This window comes from Cajanus cajan, chromosome 8, assembly GCF_000230855.2.
Source record: "Cajanus cajan strain Asha chromosome 8, NIPB_CcT2T_4, whole genome shotgun sequence".
Taxonomy (NCBI): Eukaryota; Viridiplantae; Streptophyta; class Magnoliopsida; order Fabales; family Fabaceae; genus Cajanus; species Cajanus cajan.
The window spans coordinates 43,136,494-43,160,037 of record NC_138524.1 but is presented as its reverse complement, the minus strand read 5'-3'; the positions used below and the strand labels follow the sequence as shown (position 1 = coordinate 43,160,037).

Sequence of the window (23,544 nt, the reverse complement as noted above, 5' to 3'; positions counted from 1 at the left end):
CAAACACAACGCTGGAAGTCGCTTCGGGAAAGACATCGCCATGCGCTGCCACCATCACCGGCGCATGTAGCCCATGCGCCTAGCTTTGGCAAGACCCACTCGCCGCTGTCGTCACAGAACAAGAAAGCACTTCAAGGGGAGAAAGCACTTGAAGTGGAGGAACTCTCCTTGTCATTACCATATTTGTCTTTGCAGGATGCCCAAGATCTGAGCAATGAAGTTACCATGGTCCACAGTGAGGAAGAAGACAATTTTTTTGGCAAAAAATATGAAAGAAGAGAATAACCTACTTTGGCTCTAGAGCAAGAAAAATTGTCTAATCTGGAGGTGAGGATCCTTGAAGATAACAGTAAGGAGGTAAGTATTACTAAGGATTTACCCATTGCATTGAGAAAGGAAAGAAAGTCATGTGCTAAATATCCTATTTCTCGATATGTTTGCACTAACAATCTCTCTAATAAGCACCAAAGTTTTATTGCTGCCATTGCTGCCATAGAAATTCCTACCTCAATCCAGGAGGCCATGAAAATTGAACATTGGACTCAAGCCATGAAAGAAGAGATGAATGCATTAGAAAGAAATTCAACTTGGGAGATTGTTGATAAGTCAAGAGACAAGAAGGCAGTATGGTATAGATGGATATTCATAGTGAAACATAAGGCAAATGGGACAATAGAAAGATATAAAGCTAGATTGTTGGCAAAGGGCTACACCCAAACTTATGAGATTGACTATGAGGAGACATTTGCCTCAGTGGCAAAGATGAATACAGTTCGAGTTATTCTCGCTTTGGCTGCTCATTTTGGTTGGGACTTACACCAATTGGATGTGAAGAATGTCTTTCTTCATGGAGATCTGGAAGAGGAAGTGTACATGGAGATTCCCCCAGGTTTTGAAGTGCAGAATGAAAGAAACAAGGTATGTCTCCTAAAGAAAGCATTATATGGTCTTAAGCAATCCCCTAGAGCATGGTTTGGAAGATTTACAAAAGCAATGGTTTCCTTGGGATACAAACAAAGCCAACGAGATCATACCCTATTCATAAAAAACTCTTCTACAAGTAAACTTACTCTACTGCTTGTCTATGTAAATGATATGATTATTGCAGGAGATGATGAAACAAAAAAATTGGCATTAAAAGAAAAATTGGAAGCCCAATTTGAAATGAAAGACCTGGGAAAACTCAAGTACTTTCTTGGAATAGAGGTTGCTTACTCCAAGAACGGAATTTTCATCTCCCAAAGAAAATATGTACTTGATCTCCTCAAAGAAATAGGAAAGTTGGGATGTAGAACCTCAACAGTTCCTATAGAACAGAATCATAGAATTGGAAGTGAAGAAAGTACTCCTGTAGAGAAGGCCCAATATTAGAGATTGGTAGGAAAATTGATTTATCTATCACACACAAGACCAGACATTGCTTATGCAGTTAGTGTAGTGAGTTAGTTTATGCATGACCCAAGAGAGAGAGACATGCAAGTAGTTGGCAAAATTCTCCAGTACTTGAAGTTAAGTCCAGGTAAGGGGCTATTGTTCAAAAGGGAAGAAACGTTGACTATGAAAATATATACTAATGCTGATTATGCAAATATCATCACTGACAGAAAATCTACTTCTTGGTATTGTATGTTTCTTGGAGGTAATCTGGTAACGTGGAGGAGCAAACAGCAAGATAGAGTGTCTCGTTCTAGTGCAGAAGCTGAATTTTGAGCCCTTGCTCAACGAATGTGTGAAGGACTTTAGGGTTTGAGAAAAATAGTGTGTTAGACACTTCTTTCCTTTTTCATTATTTATATAACATTGAGTACATAAAGTATGTAAAACCCTAGGAGTCTAAGACACACATCAGACATATATCAAAAGAAGAAATAACAGAATACAAAGGCTACTCTAATAAGTTATTCTAACACTCCCCCTCAAGCTGGAGCATATAGATTGTATGCACCAAGCTTGGAACATAAAAACTGAATGCGAGGCCCCCTCAATGACTTAGTCATAACATCTGCAAGTTGTTCATTGGATGTGACAAATTCAGTGACAATTTCCTTAGACAGCAACTTTTCTCTAACAAAATGATAGTCAACTTCTATATGTTTGGTTCTCATGAAATACTGGATTGGAAGCAATGTGGAGCCCAGCCTGATTATCACAATACAATTTCATTGGATGGCCTTCACAAAAATTTAACTCTTGAAGAAGTTGCTTAATCCACATAAGCTCACAAGTAATTAAGGCCATAGCACGATATTCAGCCTCAGCACTAGATCGGGCAACAACATTTTGCTTTTTACTCTTCCAAGATATGAGATTCCACCTAGGAATACACAGTAACCAGTAGTGGAACGTCGGTCTATGGGACATCCTGCCCAATCAGCATCACAGTATCCAGAAATCCTATTGTCTCCTTTATCCTCATACAGTAATCCTTGTCCTGGAGCCTTTTTGATATATCTAAGAATACGCAAAACAGCATTCCAATGATCGATATGAGGAGCCTGCATAAACTGACTAACAATCCCCACTGCAAAAGAGAGATCAGGTCTTGTAATTGTAAGGTAAATGAGTTTTCCAACCAATCTCCTATACCTTTCTGGATCTGCAAACGGTTCACCTTGATTAGTCATTAGTTTTTGGTTAGGATCCATAGGACTATCAATGGGTCTGCAATTAGTCATGCCTGTTTCCTCTAAAATGTCCAAAGCATACTTCCTTTGAGAGATCACAATGCCTTCCTTTGATTGGGCAACCTCGATACCAAGAAAATATTTTAGAGGTCCCAAATCTTTGGTCTGAAAATGGTTAAACAAATGTTTCTTCAATTGAGAGATTGTAGATACATCGTTTCCTGTAATCACTATGTCATCGACATAAACAATCAAATAAACACATCTCCCAGGTGAAGTATGACAGTAGAAAACTGAGTGGTCTGCTTCACTTCTTTTAAGCCCAAAGTCTTGTACAACATGACTAAATTTTCCAAACCAAGCTCGAGGAGATTGTTTGAGGCCATAAAGAGATCTTCGCAATTTACAAACTAAACCAGACTCCCCCTGAGCAACAAATCCAGGAGGTTGCTCCATGTAAATTTCCTCCTCCAACTCACCATGAAGGAAGGCATTTTTAATGTCTAATTGGTGGAGAGGCCAATGACGAATAGCTGCCATAGCCAGAAAGAGACGAACAGTAGGAAGCTTGGCCACAGGAGAGAAAGTGTCACTATAGTCGAGGCCGTAAACCTGAGTATATCCCTTTGCCACCAATCGGGCTTTGAGCCGATCAACTGTACCATCAGGGCCAACCTTAATAGCATAGACCTATCTGCATCCAACTGGTTGTTTCCCAGGAGGAAGTGGAACTAGCTCCCATGTACCACTATGCTCAAGAGCTTGCATTTCATCAATCATGACTTGTCTCTATCCAGGATGACCAAGAGCCTCATGAACATTTTTAGGAATGGTAAGAGGAGATATAGAAGAGACAAAGGAGAAATACAAGGGGGATAAGCGATGATAACTCAGAAAATTATAAATAGGATGAGGGTTTCGAGTAGACCGAATACCTTTTCGAAGAGCAATGGGCCATCCTGAGTTATCCTCACTAGGATCCGTAGCAGGGACATCTGATGGTGAAGGACATGAAACAGGTGACTCTTCAGGTAATGTTGGATCAATTTGTCGTACTCGACGTTGATATGTGACAAGAGGAGGTGGAGTAGCTTGAATAGGAGTAGTTTCGGGAATAATAGACTGAGTAACCTCTTGGTTATGAAGTGAAACTTGAGGTGGAATGGGAACATGAGAACAAACTGGTAGCACTTGTTGTACTGAAAGAGAATCATGAGTGGTGCGTGAGAAAAATGGAGTTTGTTCAAAGAAGGTGACATCTGCAGACATGTAGTATTTTCTGGTCTCTGGAGAGTAACACTTATACCCTTTCTAAAGACGGGAATAGCCTAAGAAAACACACTTAATGGCTCTAGCAGATAGTTTATCCAAACCAGGAGAGACATTATGGACAAAACAAGTACACCCAAAGACCCGAGGTGAGACATGAAACAAGGGTTCTTTAGGATAGATAATGGAGTAAGGGATTTTATTTTCAAGGGAAGAAGAAGGCATTTTGTTTATTAAAAAACAAGAAGTGAGGATTGCTTCACCCCAATGATGTACCGGAACATTTGCATTGAGCATTAGGGTGCGTGCAGTCTCCACAAGGTGCCTATTTTTCCTTTCTGCTATTCCATTTTGCTGGGGTGTATGTGGACACGTAGACTGATGTAAGATACCCTGTGAGGATAGGAAAGAAGACAATTCAGAAGAGAAATATTCTTTAGCATTGTCACTTCTAAAGATTTTAATTGTTCTCCCAAATTGGTTTTTGATCTCATTGAAGAAAGACATGAAAATAGACAACAGTTCAGAACGATCTTTCATTAGATATACCGAAGTACATCGAGAAAATTCATCAATAAATGTTATGAAATATCTGAAACCAAAAGATGTTACACGACTTGGACCCCAAATATCAGAATGAATGGTAGTGAAAATTGAGTTACATCTTTTATCGGTTCGCTTGGGAAAAGATGATCTAACATGTTTGCCTAATTGACATGATTCACAACCTAACTCTTCTAAATTTTTAAGATTAGGAACCAAAAGTTTCAGCTTGGATAGACTTGGGTGACCCAAACGGTCATGCAGGAGCTTGGGTGACAAAGCAGCAACACAAGACACAAGAGGTTGTGTTTCAAAATAATAGAGACCACTAGATTCATGTCCTTCACCAATCTTCCGACCCGTACCACGTTCGTGAATAACAAAAGATTCAGCATTAAAGGTTACCGAACAATTTAAAGACTTGGTTAACTGACTTAAAGAGATTAAGTTGAAAGAACAATTAGGGACAAATAACACAGAGTTTAAATTTAATGAGGGAGACAGAGAGACTTGACCAATTCCTTTGGGAGCAATTTTGGATCCATCTGCTAAGGTAATTAGTTGAGGGGATTTAAGTGGAGACATGGTAGACCTATTACCAGTCATGTGATCAGAGGCTCCTGAATCAATGATCCATGGACTTTGATTTGCAGTTGAATGAGAAATACAAGCTGTAGAAACAGTAGTGGTAGAGAAAGATTGAGCTTGATTCATAGATTTCCATTGAATAAATTTCTGATAGTCATCTTTAGGGACCATTCTATCAGTTTTTCTCAATTTCTTAGACTTGGACAGATTTGGAAAACCATGAAGAGAATAACAATTCTCTTGGATATGACCTATCCTCTTGAGTATTGAGGACGAACGTTTCTCCCTTGACTAGAAACCATTGCAGAAGCTTCAACCTGACCTGGAGATGCCATACGAAGAAGAAGGAACAACTGGAGAAGATGAACAGTAACCGCAACTCAAAGAGAAGATGAACAGTGACCAAGACCCAAACGACCAACTGGAACACTAAACTGAGGTCTGAAACAGACCCAGAAGGCTCAGGCGAGCACAACGGTGGCGGCGTGGCGGACTTCCGACGACCAGGAGGCGGCGCGTGAGACACACGCGCTTGACGGACAGGCACTTGGGGCGGCGCGTGGAGGCTTGGATGAGCTCGAAACCAGCAGGGTTGGGTTGCGCTCAACGAGGCGCACAAAACCCTAAGTTCGCCGAAGAATTTGGTCGCCGGAGGCGGCGGCGGACGGTGGCCGGCAGCGGCGGACGCCGGCGAACAGTGGCGGCGAACAGCAGCGGCGGACAACGGCGGCGGACGAATGACAGAGCGGGATCGGACCCGCTCTGAGACCAACTTGAATATTAGGGTTTGAGAAAAATAGTGTGTGTGTTACACACTTCTTTCCTTTTTCATTATTTATATAACATTGAGTACATAAAGTATGTAAAACCCTAGGAGTCTAAGACACACATCAGACATATATCAAAAGAAGAAATAACAGAATACAAAGGCTACTCTAATAAGCTATTCTAACAAGGACTTTGGATGAAAATCATTTTGGATGTCCTTAAAGTCAAGGTAGACAACCTTGTGCAACTGTACTGTGACAATAAGTCTGCCATGAGCATTGCCCATAATGCAGTACAACATGACAGGACCAAACACATTGAAATTGACAAACACTTCATCAAAGATAATCTAGACAGAGACTTTGTGATTACAACTCATGTTCCTACAGAACTTTAAATAGCAGATATTTTTACAAAAGGGCTCTCGATCTTGTAGGTAAGTTGGGAATGATTGATATCCGTTTACCAACTTGAGGGGGAGTGTTGTAATTAGAGAAAAATCTTCCTAATTAGAGAAGATATTTGTAGAATCTTCTATTTATTTTTCAGCATATTTTTTTCCTTATTTCCTTATTTTGGAAGATTAGATTGTTACAAATAGGTGTAATGAGAATGTAACATGCAATGAATGATAATAATAAAATCATTCTCTTTTTCAAGTCATTGGTTACATGATTTGAAATACTAGAAATTGGTGACCAAGTGTTATGTTTGGAAGAAGAGGATGAGGCAATCATGGCTTGAGGTTGCAGCTGTAAATGGCCTTGTGTCAGTAGAGACAATATGCTTGTGGGGTGGGAGGTGGTCGAGATTTAAGAATGCCATTTTGGTTGAGTGGAGGACAAGAGAACTATTTTGAAGATGAAGGAATGTACTACATTGGAGTAGATTGGGTGTTGTACCAAGTATTGGGATTGACAACTTTATTAGCAAAGGTAGAAGTAGGTGTATCCGGTGGAGAAGATGGGACAAAATTCTCATCAAATCTGTAGTAACAGGAGGATGCAACATGCCCATAATGATGATAGACCTAACATTGAAGTCCAACATATTTGCCTTGTCCATGGCCATCGTGGTTGTTGAAATCATGAAATGACCACCGTGATGTTGGGAAAATTGAGATTTCATTTTTTGATGGGCAAGATTTGCCTATAAGTGTGATATGGAAGAATTGGATTTAGGGGAGGCTGCAACAACATTAATGGAAGCAACAACTTTCTTTTGAATTTATCAAGGCGAGATTCGTGTCCAAGAAGCAAGGTTTCCACTTCTTCAATGGACAAGTCAAAGTGACTTCTGGTGAGAGACATGATTGATTCATATTCTTTGTGTAAACCCTCAAGAATGATACCAAGATGCTCTTTTGAAGAAACAGAGTCACCAATGGTGGTGAGGGCATCAACAAGGGTTTGGATGCAGAGAATATAATCCGAAATGGTTTGACTCTCAAGATTGGTATTGTACAGTTCATTGCGGAGTTGACGAGCTTTGGCATTTGTGTTAGAATGAAAGTAGGAATGTATTTTATCCCAGAGTTGAAAAGATGTCTTGCAGCCTATAACACAAGTAAGCATGTCTTTTTTGACATGGAAGATTGCAACCAAGACATCAAGAGTTGATCTTACTGTTCCCTGACAAGGTTAGATTCAAAAATCCAGCATCATAATCTAGAATGGAAAGACACTTTTGAGGAATTTGTGAGTTGACCAGAAAGTGATGAAGTCTGTGGCCTTGATCACTGGTTCTACCTGTTGGCACAAAATAATGTAATTATTGGTGTCCAATTTTTCTGATATGTTGTGGGAGAAGGTGAGAGATGGGGGTGGGTTCTTTGGATGAACAGTATTGATTGGTGGAGGAGGAGGCAGTGGTGGTGAAGAATCAGCCATGAGGGAGGTTTTTAGAGAATCAAGAAAGAAAGGATTTATGACGTATGTGATACCTTAATAGAGATAGAAAGAGAAGTTGCGAGAGAGAGATAATCTTTCAAAAATGTAAAATATGTATTTAACCCACTGAATAGAGAGAGTATGTTAGGAATGATTTTAGAGAGCGGCAGAAACCTAAAATAGGGAAAAGGGCATATTGTAAATGTTAGCTGACTAGGTAAAAAATGTTAGTTAAATGTGTTACTTTGTTGTAAATCCTTTAAATAAGACTGTTGGAGTTCAAGTGTGAAGTGAAGTCCCACATTGGTTAGAGTTGGGCATGTTGAGTAATATATAAGTGAGAAAGACCCACCTACCTAATGCCTTAAGGTTTTAGGTTATGTTGTGGTGTCAAGCTCACTTGTATGACTTACTCACTACCCATTGTGTGAAATGCTCCCCGGCGTTAAAAACTCCCCAACATGTGGTATCAGAGCCGATGGTTCGACCAAGTGACTGATGATCGGCTCAGACGAGTATTGGTTGGATCTAAGAGTGGGATCCTGAATGGAATTGGCAGGAGATCCAAGAGTAGGATCATCCCTTGTACTGAAAGTCTCCCTAGAGGTGTGGAGGACGTGTGTCGTTGAAGTGCAACGATAGTGCAAGTAAGGCCACCATTAAATACTCGTTGACGAAAAAAAAAAGCTTCTGCTTGAGGAGGAGTGTGACCATGTGGAAGGGATTCACACTTGAGGGGGAGTGTTGGAGTTCAAGTGTGAAGTGAAGTCCCACATTGGTTAGAGTTGGGCATGTTGAGTAATATATAAGTGAGAAAGACCCACCTACCTAATGCCTTAAGGTTTTAGGTTATGTTGTGGTGTCAAGCTCACTTGTATGACTTACTCACTACCCATTGTGTGAAATGCTCCCCGGCGTTAAAAACTCCCCAACATTAACTTGAATATGAATAATTTCTTATTATTGAATCTGAATAGGTACAATAAAATAAATAGGCAGAAAACATAATCAATCCCTAAAGTTTAGGGATTTAGATAAAACTAACTAAAGAGAAGATAAACTAGTATATCTAAACTATATCTTATAGAATTATCTTAAAAGATAAACTAGTATATCTAAACTATATCTTATAGAATTATCTTAATATAGAATTATCTTAACACTCCCCCTCAAGCTGGAGCATATATATCATATGCATCTAGCTTGTTACATATATATGTTATCCTAGGACCACGTAAAGATTTAGTAAAGATATCTGCAAGTTGATCCTTGGAGCAAACTGAGGAGGTCTTGATGATACCGGAGAGGATATTTTCTCTGATGAAATGGCAGTCAACCTCTATATGCTTTGTTCTCTCATGAAAAACTGGATCAGAGGAGAGGTATAAAGCTGACTGGTTATCACAAACTAGTTCCATATGACCAACCTTGCAAAACTGCAACTCTTGAATTAAAAATTTTAGCCACAAGAGCTCAAATGTGGTGTGAGCCATAGCACGATATTCTGCTTCTGTACTTGATCGTGCAACAACACTTTGCTTTTTACTCTTCCATGAGACAAGATTACCACCCATGAAGACACAATAGCCTGATGTTGACCGCCTATCACTTGCATCACCTGCCCAATCTGCATCTGAATATCCAACAATGTTTGTATGTCCTCTATCATTGTAAACAAGTCCTTTTCCTGGTGATCTTTTGATGTATCTAAGGATTCGAACAACTGCAAGCCAATGACTCTCACAGGGAGAGTTAAGAAACTGACTTACAACACTGACAGGAAAGGATATATCAGGTCTGGTCATGGTGAGATAATTCAATTTGCCCACTAATCTCCGATATCTCCCTGGGTCAGGATAAGGCTCCCCCTGATTAGGCATAAGCTTCACATTAGGATCCATGGGAGTGTCAATTGGCTTACAATCTGTAAGTCCAGTCTCTTCTAGAATATCAAGGGCATATTTTCTCTGAGAAATAGCAATACCGGACTTTGACTGAGCGACCTCAATCCCGAGAAAATAACGTAGGGGACCTAAATCCTTAGTTTGAAAGTGTTTAAATAAGTGTTGCTTCAGTGCCTTGATGCCTTCCTGATCATCACCTGTAATCACAATATGATCTACATAAACAACAAGATAGATAAATCTATGTGTCGACGATCGTCTAAAGAAAACAGAGTGGTCTGTCTCGCAGCGGATCATTCCAAATTCCTGTATAACTTTGCTAAACCGACCAAACCAAGCACGAGGTGATTGTTTGAGGCCATACAAGGACTTTTGTAATTTACATACAAGACCAGACCCCCCTTGAGTAACAAACCCAGGAGGTTGATCCATATAAATCTCCTCCAAATCACCATGTAAGAAGGCATTTTTGATGTCTAATTGAAACAAAGGCCAATGCCTCATAACAGCCATAGCTAAGAAGAGACGAACTGAGGCCATCTTCGCAACTGGAGAGAAGGTGTCGCTGTAATCCAAACCATATACTTGCGTGTATCCCTTAGCCACAAGACGAGCTTTCAATCTATCCACCTGTCCATCAGGGCCCACTTTAACATTAAATACCCACCGACAACCAACAACAGATTTTTCAGGCGGAGGTGGGACAAGTGCCCAAGTGTGGTTGGAGTCTAAAGCAGTCATCTCATCAATCATTGCTTGACGCCATCCTGGATGGGTTAACGCCTCTTGTACTGTCTTGGGAATGGTAATAGAGGAAATAGCAGAGACAAAAGCATAATAGGTAGGAGACAAACGATGATATGAAAGAAAGTTATAAATAGGATGAGGATTACAAGTAGAACGACTACCTTTACGAAGAGCAATGGGCAAGTCAACTGAGGTAGGTGGGGCCGGAGTAGGTAAGGAGACTGGAGCAGGGGCAGAATCACATGACTCAATTGTAGAAGTACTGGGAGGAACAATAGTATGTGACCGACGCTCATAGGTTATCCCAAATCGGTGTAGAGGACGATCAAACCCTGGTGGTGTGCTAGGAATCTCTGGTAGGGATGACAACTATACCCGTACCCGCGGGTAATACCCGAACCCGTCCCAATTTTGACGGGGAATACCCGGTTTGACCGGGTACGGGTACGGGTACGGGTAAAACCCGATATATTAAATCGGGTACGGGTACGGGTACGGGTATGTACTTACCCGCCCATACCCGTACCCGTACCCGTCCCCGTTCTCATTTTTAATTTAATACCCACTTTCAATTTAATTATATTAAAAAATATTAATATTTTTTTATGTGTGAGTATTTATTATAGTATGAGATAGATAAATAATTTAATTATAAATATAATATAATAAAAAAATAATTTAAAAATATCATTTTTTAAAAAAAAAATAAAAAATAAAAAAATTAACGGGTACGGGTATACCCGATACCCGACGGGGACGGGGATGGGGATGAAAATCCCATACCCGACGGGTACGGGGACGGGGACGGGTTTGGGTTTGACTTGCGGGGACGGGGACGGGTATCATAAAACCCGTACCCGCCTCGCCCCGTTGCCATCCCTAATCTCTGGTGTCTCTAAAGTAGTAGGTGTAGAGGGCACACCGGGATCAAAATGGGTAATACCTGAGAAAGGAGATCGGAGTCAACCGAAGAGACATCTGTAGCAACGAAATATGGTGTATTTTCAAAGAAAGTGACATCTACACTAGTGTAAAACCGGTGTGTAGCTGGAGAGTAACAGTGGTACCCCTTTTGAACACGGGAGTATCCTAAGAACACACATTTGATAGCCCTAGCAGACAACTTAGTACGTCCTGAGTAAAGATCATGGACAAAACAAGTACAACCAAAGACATGAGGATGAACAGAGAAAATGGGAGCCAATGGGTATAATAGAGAATAAGGTACTTGATCATTCAAGACAGAGGATGGCATTCGATTTATTAAATACCCTGCAGTAAGTATAGCATCTCCCCACAACTTTGGAGGTGCATTGGCATTCAATAGAAGAGTACGAGCAGTGTCCACAATATGTCTATGTTTTCGCTCAGCTACACCATTTTGTTGAGGTGTATGAGGGCAACTAGATTGATGTAGAATGCCATGGGAAGTCATAAATGATTTGAAGCAATCTGAAAAATATTCTTTAGCATTGTCACTTCGTAATATCCGAATTACTTTGCCAAATTGAGTTTTGATCTCCGAATAGAAACTTTGAAAAATATTGAATAACTCAGAACGATTTTTCATCAAAAATATCCAAGTGCATCTAGAAAAATCATCAATAAAGGTGACGTAATACCTATGCCCTAAAAGAGAAGGAACTCGACTAGGGCCCCAAACATCAGAATGAATGACATCAAAGGGAGACACAGCTCGACTATTAATATTCTTAGGAAAAGAAGTTCTAACATGCTTCCCTAATTGACATGACTCACACTCTAAGGATTCCAAGCGTGAGAGATGAGGTACCATTTTCTTTAGTTTATTCAAGCTTGGATGACCCAGGCGACGATGAATTAAACTAGGAGACTCAACAGATGCACATATGGTAGAGGTGGAAGACTGAAGGTAGTAGAGACCATGTGATTCATATCCGACTCCAATCGTCTGTCCCGTACTCCGGTCCTGTATCAAGAAAGAATCGGAAGTGAAGCTTATGGCACAATTTAGTGACCGAGTCAACTTACTTATAGAAATCAAATTAAAAGGACATCCAAGAACTAGTAAAACAGATTTTAATGGTAGTGAAGGGGTAGGTGATATTTGGCCAATACCAGTGGCTTGAACTTTTGACCCATCTGCAAGAGTGATATGATGTGGAGTTTTAGGTGATGATAGGCTATGGAAAAGGGAAACATTACCAGTTAGGTGATCAGAAGCACCAGAGTCCAAAACCCAAGGTCCAATAGACGTAGAGTGAGAGAGACAAACGGTAGAATTACCAGTGTGAGCAACAGTGATAGAGGAAGAGGCTTGTTGCGCCATGAAGAAAACCTCAATCAAAAAACCATAGAAACAACAAACAATCAACCATGGAACGCCAAGGTAGCAACCAATCAACCACGAAACTCTGAGTCAACAACCAAACAACACCAAACGACCACGAAACTCCGAGACCGCAACCAAACGACCTCCAATAGACCACCTAGAGTGTGACCCACAACCTGAAAAGGGTCAAAACGAGAAGAGGGAGGGCCGACGAGTCCAACGGAGTAAATCGTGTCGCAAACGGAAGCTGGTAGGGTGGCGCGTGAAGCCCACGCGCCGGCAAGCTTCCTCAACGAGAACCGCGCGTGGGAGCGCGTGAGGCAGCGGATGACGGCGGATCGCGACGGAGAGGCCGATCGGCAACCTCTGAGTGTGCAGGCGGTGTCAACTCCGACAACCGCAGACAAAATTCGAAAACCCTAGAAACCCTAAATGTTGGCGGCTGGATTAGGGTTCCTGAACCAGAGTGCTCTGGTACCAACTTGAATATGAATAATTTCTTATTATTGAATCTGAATAGGTACAATAAAATAAATAAGCAGAAAACATAATCAATCCCTAAAGTTTAGGGATTTAGATAAAACTAACTAAAGAGAAGATAAACTAGTATATCTAAACTATATCTTATAGAATTATCTTAAAAGATAAACTAGTATATCTAAACTATATCTTATAGAATTATCTTAATATAGAATTATCTTAACAAAGACCTCTGTTTAGTTGTGGGAGTTTTTGTAAAATTTGTATAACTGAAAGTTTCTGGTGTGAAAAGGAGAATGCTTCTTTTTGGGGTATACTTGTATACCTTGGTTCTTGTAAGAATTTTGTTCATAATCAATACAAAAGTTATTCAGTTGTTTAATCTTATTGTGTTAGTGTGCAGTTCTTTGTTAGGATTCTGTTCTTCTTTTCCTTTCTCAAGAAGAGATTTCTTAACAATTTGGTCCGACTTGCCGGATCTTAGGGAGAATGCTGTTGGATCTTGGGGAGAGCCAATATTACTAGAGATGGAGGAAGCGCATATTTGGGCCAAGGGGAAGCTGCCAGTCTTTGTGGGTACAGACCCATTGGGGTGGATTGCTAAGGCTGAGAAATTCTTTGAAGTGCAAGAAATTCATTCTTTCCATAAGTTGCAATATGCTTTCATGAGCATGGAAGGAGTGGCAATGCAGTGGTTCTACTTTTGGAGCCAAAAGAACCCAGGTTCTGATTGGGAGTCATTCTTTGCATCATTGATCAAAAGATTCTTGAAGCAAGAAAAGAAAAGGGAAAAAGAAAGTTTGAAGATCAAGAATTATGGTGACAAAAAATTTGAGATTAAGAGACTTCGATGAGGTTTTAGAGATCAAGAAACTCGTTAATGAGATCGCACAACTTGGGAGAAAAAGATAAGCTTCACAAGGATCTTGATCACCTATTGCAAAAACAGGACTTGACAGAAGGCAATGGGACCAGCAACCAGTTTTGGACAGATTCAAGAAAAATGCAGAAAATTCCAAAGGCAGTGAGTCAAATTGCAGAGGTGACTGGGTGCAATCTTGGGAAAAAGAAGTGGAGTTACCCACCTTTGATGGAAGCATAAAACAGAGAATTACATGAAGGGTAGCAGTCTAAGGTGTAATGGTAACTCGCTGCAAGTCTTGGAAGTTAGAAAACAGAAATAAAGAAGTTCCAATAATCAAGAACAACACTCTATGTGATAGGGAAGACCATTTTCTGGGCGAGCCTTCATCATTAAACATCGTTGCGTCTATGGATGACAACATGACAATGGAACCTAGGCAAAAGGAAAGTATGAAGGAAGCTATTGTGATTGAAGTTATACAAAATCTACCCTCATCTCCACTACCATCAAAGCCACCAGACATGGGTTTGCATGCAGGGACCAATGGGTTCACTGCTGATCCAGCATGGATGGACAACAAAGAGACACATTCTATTAGAGTAAATGTTTCGGCTATGGAGGATGAGAAAGAGGAAGGGGAAGATTTGGAATTCTACGAAGTGGGTCCAATTTTTAACTTAATTGGCATAGCCCAAACCTATGGAGAAGTTAATTTTTTAGGGGTGCTGGTTTGCTTTAGTCCCAACTACAGCGTGTTTTGATGTCATTTTTTTTGTCAATTTTTAGATTCCAACCTTGAGGACAAGGTTGTTTCTGATGGAGGGAGTAATGTTAGGAGTGATTTTAGAGAGAAGCAGAAACCTATACAGGTTTATTATAGAAAGAAAAAGGGAAAGGGGCATATTGTAAATGTTAGCTGACTAGGTCAAGAGTGTTAGTTAAATCTGTTACTCTATTGTAAATCTTTTAAAAAAGATCTCTATTGTTTAGTTGAGGGAGTTTTTGTAAAATTTGTATAACTGGAAGATTCCGGTGTGACAAGGAGAGTGCTCCTTTTGGGGGTATACTTGTATACCTTGGTTCTTGAAAGAATTTTGTTCATAATCAATACAAAAGTAATTCAGCTGTTCAGTCTTGTTGTGTGAGTGTGTGGTTCATTGTTAGGATTCTGTTCTTTTCCTTTCTCAAGAAGAGATTCCTAACAGTGTACATGCAGTTTATATAGAGACAATAACTTTTAACAAAACAGTTGGGATATAAGTTATAACAGCTATTGGGCCTACAACAGAAAATAATAAATGTGACTAACAACACTAACTGACTACGAGTACAACAGAAAATAATAAAACAGAAAAAATGTAAGATCCTACACTACTGCTGTACATATAAGTAAAGAGTAAAACTATACTCCAATATTATTTTACCAAACATTTCATCTTGTATTTGTGTTTCGAAGTTTAAAGGAATTATATGTGAGAGAGAGAGAGAGAGAGGAAGCGAGAGATAGAGATGAGAGTAGATTTACAATAGGCAAGGAATGTAATTCATTAACCCACAGAAAACAGCGTACAAGTCAGGTTTATATAGAGCCAATTGAGATTGGTCTATAATAACCGAAATATCTATAATAACTGAAAATAACAATAAAGGAGTAAAACTATACTCCAATAGCCCCCCGCAAGCTCAAGTAGGATAAGGAGACTCAACTACTTGAAGCTTGGACCTAAGATCACAAAACCGCGAAGGTGAGAGAGCTTTGGTGAGCACATCAGCACATTGATCAATAGCTGGAACATGAACAACTTGAAGACACTTGGCAGCCACTTTCTCGCGAACAAAGAAAAGATCTAATTCCATATGTTTGGTGCGCGCATGAAGAACAGGGTTGTGAGCAAGAGCCACAGTGCTCAAGTTGTCACAGAAGATAATTGGAGTAGAATGGCTGACTTTAAGTTCAGAGAGCAAAGTTTGTATCCAAGTAACTTCAGCTGTGGCGAGGGCAAGACTCCTGTATTCGGCTTCAGTACTAGAGCGAGCAACGACAGTTTGCTTTTTGGACCACCAGGACACGAGATTTGGTCCAAGGAAGATGGAGGCACCAAATGTAGATCGCCTGTCATCAGGATCAGACGCCCAGTCTGCATCATAATAGGCATGGATCGAGAGAGAGGAAGGAGAAGAAGCAGGTTGCCCAGGATGTAGTGCCCTTCAGATACTTGAGAATTCTTTTGACAGCGGCCCAGTGATGTGTAAGGGGATGGGACATGAACTGGCAGACTTTGTTTACAGAGAAGCTAATTTCAGGTCTTGTAATGGTAGCATATTGCAATGCACCTACAACTGAACGATAGAGAGAAGCATCCAAGAAATCTTCAGAGCCTGCTTTTGATAGTTTGCTTCCAGAAATCATGGGAGAAGAAATAGGTTTTGAGCCTTCCATATCAGTATGATTCAATAGGTCTCGGATGTACTTACTTTGAGTAAGAATGAGAGAACCATCAGGCTGAGATTTTACTTCAATTCCAAGAAAGAAATCAAGATCACCGAGATCTTTGAGAGAGAAGATTGAATGGAGTTGAGAGACAAGCGTATGAAGAATTGTGGAATTATTGCCAGTGATTATAATGTCATCAACATACACTAGAATGTAGATGACATTATTGCCATGAGAGTATACAAACAGTGATGGATCACATTTGCTGGCATAAAAGTTTAATCGCAGCAGAGTTGATTTGAGCTTGTCAAACCAAGCACAAGGTGCTTGTTTGAGCCCATAGATGGCTTTGTGAAGTTTGCAGACGAGATTTTTATCAGAAGCTTCAAATCCAGGTGGTTGTGTCATGTAGACTTCTTCTTCAAGTGTTCCATTGAGAAAGGCATTGTTAACATCGAGTTGTTGAATAGGCCAACGATGAGTGAGGGCAAGGGTGAGAATGAGCCTGACAGTGACGGGTTTGATAACAGGGGAGAAAGTTTCATGATAGTCAAAGCCAAATTGTTGATTAAATCCTTTGGCAACAAGGCGTGCCTTGTACTTTTGGACCGTACCATTAGGATTTTCCTTGACACGGAAGATCCACTTGCAGCCTATAGCAGTGCGATGCGGTGGAAGAGGAACAAGAGATCAGGTGTTATTGTGAAGAAGAGCATTGTATTCTGTTTGCATGGCAGCAGACCAGGTAGGATTAGATAAGGCTTGTTTGGTGGTTTTTGGTTCAACCTGAGTTAATAGAAGGGTGGGTTGTAGGCGTGGTTTAACTATACCGTCTTTTTCTCTTGTGGTCATAGGGTGCACATTGTGAGGGTGAATGACAGGAGATGAGGAAGGTTCAAGGTTGGAGGATGTTGGAATGGATAAAGTAGAGGGAGAGGTACCTGGGGCAGCAGTATTAGGGCTGTAGGAATCAGAGGTTAGGCTTGGTGAGGTTGCGGGTGGATTGGGAGAGGTGGGTCTGGTCTCATGGGTGGGTGTGGGAGTGGGATTTATAGTAAGAGGAACCGAAATAGGATGGTGGGAGACACTAGCCTTGGAAGAGGAGAAGAGTTTCTTGTAGGGAAATTTAGTTTCATTAAACACTACATCTTTGGAGATGTAGAGACGTCCATCAGCAGCAAGACATCTGTAACCTTTGTGGGAAGTGGAGTAACCAAGAAAAACACATTCTTGGGATCGAAATTGAAGTTTGTGTTTGTTGTAGGGCCGAAGATGGGGAAAGCAAGAGCAACCAAATATTCTAAGAGAGAGATAATCTGGTGGTTGATGGAAAAGTTTATGATAAGGAACAACATTCTGAATAGATGAGGAGCGGAGTCGGTTGATGAGATAAACTCCAGTGAGAAAGGCATGATCCCAAAATTGCATAGGTAATTCAGCTTGAGCCAACAACGTGAGACCAAGTTCAACAATGTGCCTGTGTTTTCTTTCAACAACTCCATTCTGATGGTGAGTGTGTGGACAGATTAGACGGTGTTGAATTCCAACTTCATTCAAATAATTAGTGAAGGAACGATACTCACCACCCCAATCAGTTTGCAATGCTTTGATTGGGTGGTGATATTGATTGTTAACCATAGCGTGAAACTGTTTGAAAACATTAAAGGTTTGAGCTTTATTTTTGAGAAGATAGATCCACGTAAAGCGTGTGTGAGCATCAACAAAGGTGACATAGTATTGATATCCACAGGTTGACGTAACCGGAGCAGGTCCCCACAAATCGTTGTATACTAAATCAAAGGGTGTATTGTAAATAGTTTTAGACAGATTGGAAGGTAATCTGTGGGATTTACCAAGACAACAAGGAGTGCAGAAATTTGATTTATTATTGGTCACAAGTTGAATGTTGAAGTTCCGGGAAACATGTTTCATTACATCAACATTAGGATGTCCTAATCTAGAGTCAAGTGGCAAAGGAAATAGAACTTTTTGCTGCAGTATTGACAGAGAAGGTTCTGGCCGGTTGCACCTGCTGGACAGATTGCGGACTGGGAGTTGGAAGAAGTGTAGGAAACTGGTACAGGCCATCAGGACCAACCAAGCCTTGGAGAAGAACTTCTTTAGTGTCCTGTGATTTGACCAAGCAAATGTAGGGGTGAAATTCAAAATATACAGAATTATCCTTGGAGAATTGACTAACACTGATTAGATTTTTTGTGATGGAGGGCACAAATAGAAGATTGTTTAGAGCAAATTGAAACTTAGGGTTGATTGGAGAATGAAAGGTGGTAACACCTGTGGAGTTAATGTGAAGCCCTTGTCCATTGCCAACATGGATTTGATCGGGTCCTTCAAAAGGAGTGAATTGGTGAATATTTTGAGAGACATTGGTAACATGATTTGATGCCCTAGAATCCGGATACCAATTGTTGTTGCTTGAAGAGGAGGACGATGCAATCATGGCTTGAGGTTGCGCCTGGGTGGAGGTGAATTGGACTTGAGGAGTAAATTGAGGTCTAGGTCCAAGAATTCCATTCCGATGAGAAGAAGGCGAAGGGGTGAGGATGGGACATAGGTTTCATCAAAACGATAATAGCAGGCAGAGGCAACATGTCCATACCTATGGAAGACCTGACATTGGTACCCAACAAATCTGCCTCGTCCACGTCCTGCCCGATTGGAGAAACGGCCTCCACGAAAATTGGTACGACCCCCTCGACGATGAGAAAAGCCAGATTGATTTTCTTGATGAGCAAGGTGTGCTTGTGGGTTCGTGACAGACGGGTTGGGTTCAGTGGTGGTGGTGGTGACATTAATGGAGGCAGCGACTTTCTTCTTGAATTTGTCAAGACGAGATTCATGGCCAAGGAGCAAGGTCTCGACTTCATCTATGGTCAGAAGGTCAAAATGGCTACTGATGAGAGACACGGTGGATTCGTATTCTTCGGGAAGACCTTCAAGAATTATATCAAGGTGTTCCTTCGGAGAAACAGAGTTGCCTATGGCTGTGAGGGCATCAACTAGGGTTTGAATTCGAAGCACATATTCAGAGATTGACAGATTTTCAAGGCTTGTACTGCGAAGTTCATTGCGCAATTGGCGGGCTTTGGCATTCATATGGGAGTGAAAGTATGAGTGAATTTTGTCCCAAAGTTGGAAGGAGGACTTGCAACCGATAACTCGTGTAAGCATGTCTTTAGACATGGAGGATTGTAACCAAGAAAGTAGTAATTGATCTTGCTGTTCCCAGGCAAGATAGGATTCAGAGATGCGACCAGCATCTCGGTCAGCAAGGGTTGCAAATTTTTGAGGAATTTGGGGGTTGACAAGATAATGGTGAAGGCGGTGACCCTTGATGACGGGTTCAACCTGTTGACACCAAAGAAGATAATTCTTGGTGTCAAGTTTTTTGGAGATGGTGTGAGAGAAGGTGAGAGACGGATGGGAGTTAGGGGGAGGATTCTTGGGCGGGACAGTGTTTACTGGGTTGGCATGAATTGGTGGAGGAGGCGGTGGTGGTGGGGAAGAGTTCATTGTAGAGGTAGATTCAGCCATAGGAAGAAGTTTGGACGAGCGGAAACGGAGGAGAGAAGAAGAGGATCAAGAAGCTCTATGATACCATAAAGGAATTATATGTGAGAGAGAGAGAGAGAGGAAGCAAGAGATAGAGATGAGAGTAGATTTACAATAGGCAAGGAATGTAATTCATTAACCCACAGAAAACAGAGTACAAGTCAGGTTTATATAGAGCCAATTGAGATTGGTCTATAATAACCGAAATATCTATAATAACTGAAAATAACAATAAAGGAGTAAAACTATACTCCAATAGTAAGAGGAACCGAAATAGGATGGTGGTAGACACTAGCCTTGGAAGAGAAGAGTTCATTGTAGAGGTAGATTCAGCCATAGGAAGAAGTTTGGACGAGCGGAAACGGAGGAGAGAAGAAGAGGATCAAGAAGCTTTGATACCATAAAGGAATTATATGTGTGAGAGAGAGAGAGAGAGGAAGCGAGAGATAGAGATGAGAGTAGATTTACAATAGGCAAGGAATGTAATTCATTAACCCACAGAAAACAGAGTACAAGTCAGGTTTATATAGAGCCAATTGAGATTGGTCTATAATAACCGAAATATCTATAATAACTGAAAATAACAATAAAGGAGTAAAACTATACTCCAATAAAGTTGAACTTTGGATCTCCCATTTTAGTTTAGAGTAGGGTTTTTATATCTGTAATGGACTAAACTATGCTTCACATTATATTGATTTCTATTGTCTGATTCTCCCATCTGCCATATAATTTTCTTTTGGTGAGGTATGCATATAATTTACATTTAACAGGTTGCTACGCAGATATGGGATTATATTTTAGATTGATGATTTCAATTTTCTGCACTGCATTTTTTGTATGGAAAGTGATACTTTTACAACAAATTGTATAGCATCATTTTTTTTTGTCTATTTCTCTCCATCTCATCAATTATTACACTTATTAATGATGGAGAAACACAGAAAAAAATGATGTACAAATTGTTGTACACTTGTACATGTATCATTGCACTTTTTATGTTTGATAAGATGAGAACTTTATTTTATTTTAATTTTTTGTCATTTTGACATCAAGTTCTTCTCACGTTGAAATGGAAGGCGGGTAAATTAGACTAAAGTGATTAATTGATGTTTGGTGTAGGTTTTTGCTAAAATCAAGATGCTTGTTATGAAACCTGATACTCTTCGAGCTGGGATAAGTGCTAGTGATGCTGCAAGGACACTAGGGGTTGCCCCAACAATGGCAAAGGAGCATCTCTTGTCTGCTGAGAGCAAGGGTATGCTGCTGGATCTCTTTCTTCAATACTTTAAGCTACATAACCGACTTCTGATTTTTATGGAATCTTTCCCAGGTTTACTATGCAGAGATGTAAGCCCTGATGGGTTTCGCTTTTATATCAACTTGTTCTCTGAAATTGATCGAGATGATATGTATTTGTAAGTAAACTTTCTATGCTTAATTTGTAGTTTTGACTCTTGACTTATTGATATTCCAGTCAAATCTGTTCCCCCTTGAGCTAAAATTTATATGTACAAAGGCTGGATCATGTGATGCTTGTGCAGTATTCCTAGACCACTTGTCCTTACTGTTTTATTTGATCTTTCTGATTCGCTGTTTATCTTTTGAAATTCTACTGGAGACAATCATTGAATTCCTTCAGATATAAAAAATAATTTTGTCCCACTTTTTGTAGTTTCAGTGTTTCAAGATTAGAAAAATTGTCTTCAGATAATATGCTAAAGTTCCTATGTAAAAAGGCTTCATTATTTGATGCTTGTTTAGCATTCCTTGACCACTTGTCCTTACTCTTTATCTGATTCTCTGTTTATCTTTTGAAATTCTACTTGAGACAATCAATGAATTCCATTACATATAAAAAGATTCACGTTTGTCCCATTTTTTGTAGTTTCAGTGTTTCAAGATTAGAAAAATCGTCTTCAGATACTATACTAAAATAACTAAATAAGTCTTCCTACTTGAAATATATAGATGGGGTATGTTATTTTTATTTGAAAATTATTGCTTCACCTTTGAAATTAATATCAATGACCAAGTTCATCTTTCTGCTTTGTCTCAAGAATTATAAATTGCTATCCCTGTTCCTACACCTCATTGGTTTCTCTAATGACATGTTTCAATGATAGAATGTGATTTTGTTCATTGGTTGTTTTCAACTTTTCATTGATATATGTTGTTTATTTGTAAAGTGTTATATTGCCATTTATGCAGAGTGAAAGATCAGGGAATTTATGCCTCGTGGGTACAGGCTGACCATACTCATGCCTAGAGTCCCAAGCTTGTTCAATTCAAGGTATGCATAAATTTTAGCTTGATAAGATGATGATAAACAGGAGGGGTAAAAATGTACACACATTTGGTGTGCTTTAATCAATGTGAGATTTTCATTGTAGAGAAAGGACATTTAACATAATCACTCTATAGAAGGATTATAATACCAGAAAAGATCTCAATGGTAAACAGGAGGGGAAAAATGTACACACACACAGAGATTTAGTGTGCTAGTTGAAGTTCTCAATGGTAACCAGGAGTTGGTAAACTGGAATGGAAACCATCAAATTTTCTAATAAAGAAAGCCTATTCCGGAACATAATTTTAACATTCCGAATTGGAAAAGGTTTAAGTGAAGGTAGTTTAGAGACTCAAAAAATGACGGGTGTAAGAAACAAAATGACGATGCAAGAAGCAAATGCTTGTGATGAGGTAGTCGGTCATAGTAAATGGTCTGTCTTATGAACGTAAATCATCCATTCATGATCAAGATCTTGTCCAGACAGTCCACAGCTCCTGTAAGTGTCAAGCTTGAAATGTGTAGGCGGTTGACTTGGTCAGATAGTTTATTTAGCTGGACAGTATAAATCTTAAATCTTTTTAATAAAGCTAATGACCAAATCATTACTTGTTAATTATATTTGATAGTTTTAAACATGTTTAATAAATCTAGTCACCAAAAATTATATGATAACTTCGGCTGGTTTGGTACCCAATATAAACAATTCTGCAGGCGTTTGAGGTTGTTTATGTTGAAAGACATGTCTAAAGTATCCTGCCATAACGTGACCAGAGGAAGATATGCTGATGGGCAATTTATACTAGGATGTTCAAGATTGAAGTAACCTTAAACAGATTCAAAAAGCTGAAAACCGATAGAAAATTACAAATTAGTGAAGTGATTTTTGTTTGGTTCTTAAATTTCCAAAATTGTGTTTGGTTTGGTTTTCGAATTAGAATGTGAAATGGTTCCAAACTAAATCACATTTATTTGTAAATATATATATATTTTTTCAAATGCAATATATGTGTGCAAAATTGACACATAATATAGAAAGTGTTTTATAAAATTATAAGCTATTAAAAGGTGTCTCTCTCCAAATATACGTTATAATGTTTAAAGGTATTTTGTAAAATTATAGACTATTAAACTAAATTTTTGAATAAAAAAATCATGAATAATTTAGTTTAAATTATATTTATGGTCCTTCTATAATATCTAATTTTTAATTTTAATCTCTTAATTTTTAAATATTTAATTTTAGTCCTCTAATTTTT

General features: G+C 39.5%; 1 protein-coding gene across 1 annotated transcript in view; it reads left to right on the top strand.

Annotated features, from left to right (window-relative positions):
- The window catches only part of LOC109792183 (EAP30/Vps36 family protein), a 32,331-nt gene extending 9,016 nt beyond the window's left edge, over positions 1-23,315 (top strand). Inside the window, exons 6-9 of the mRNA XM_020351568.3 lie at positions 21,118-21,253; positions 21,329-21,413; positions 22,207-22,288; positions 23,000-23,315. Coding sequence (XP_020207157.2) covers positions 21,118-21,253; positions 21,329-21,413; positions 22,207-22,264 — 279 coding nt within the window. The 3' untranslated portion in view covers positions 22,265-22,288; positions 23,000-23,315. The remainder of the gene's footprint in view (positions 1-21,117; positions 21,254-21,328; positions 21,414-22,206; positions 22,289-22,999) is intronic.
- The last annotated feature ends 229 nt before the right edge of the window (positions 23,316-23,544 follow it).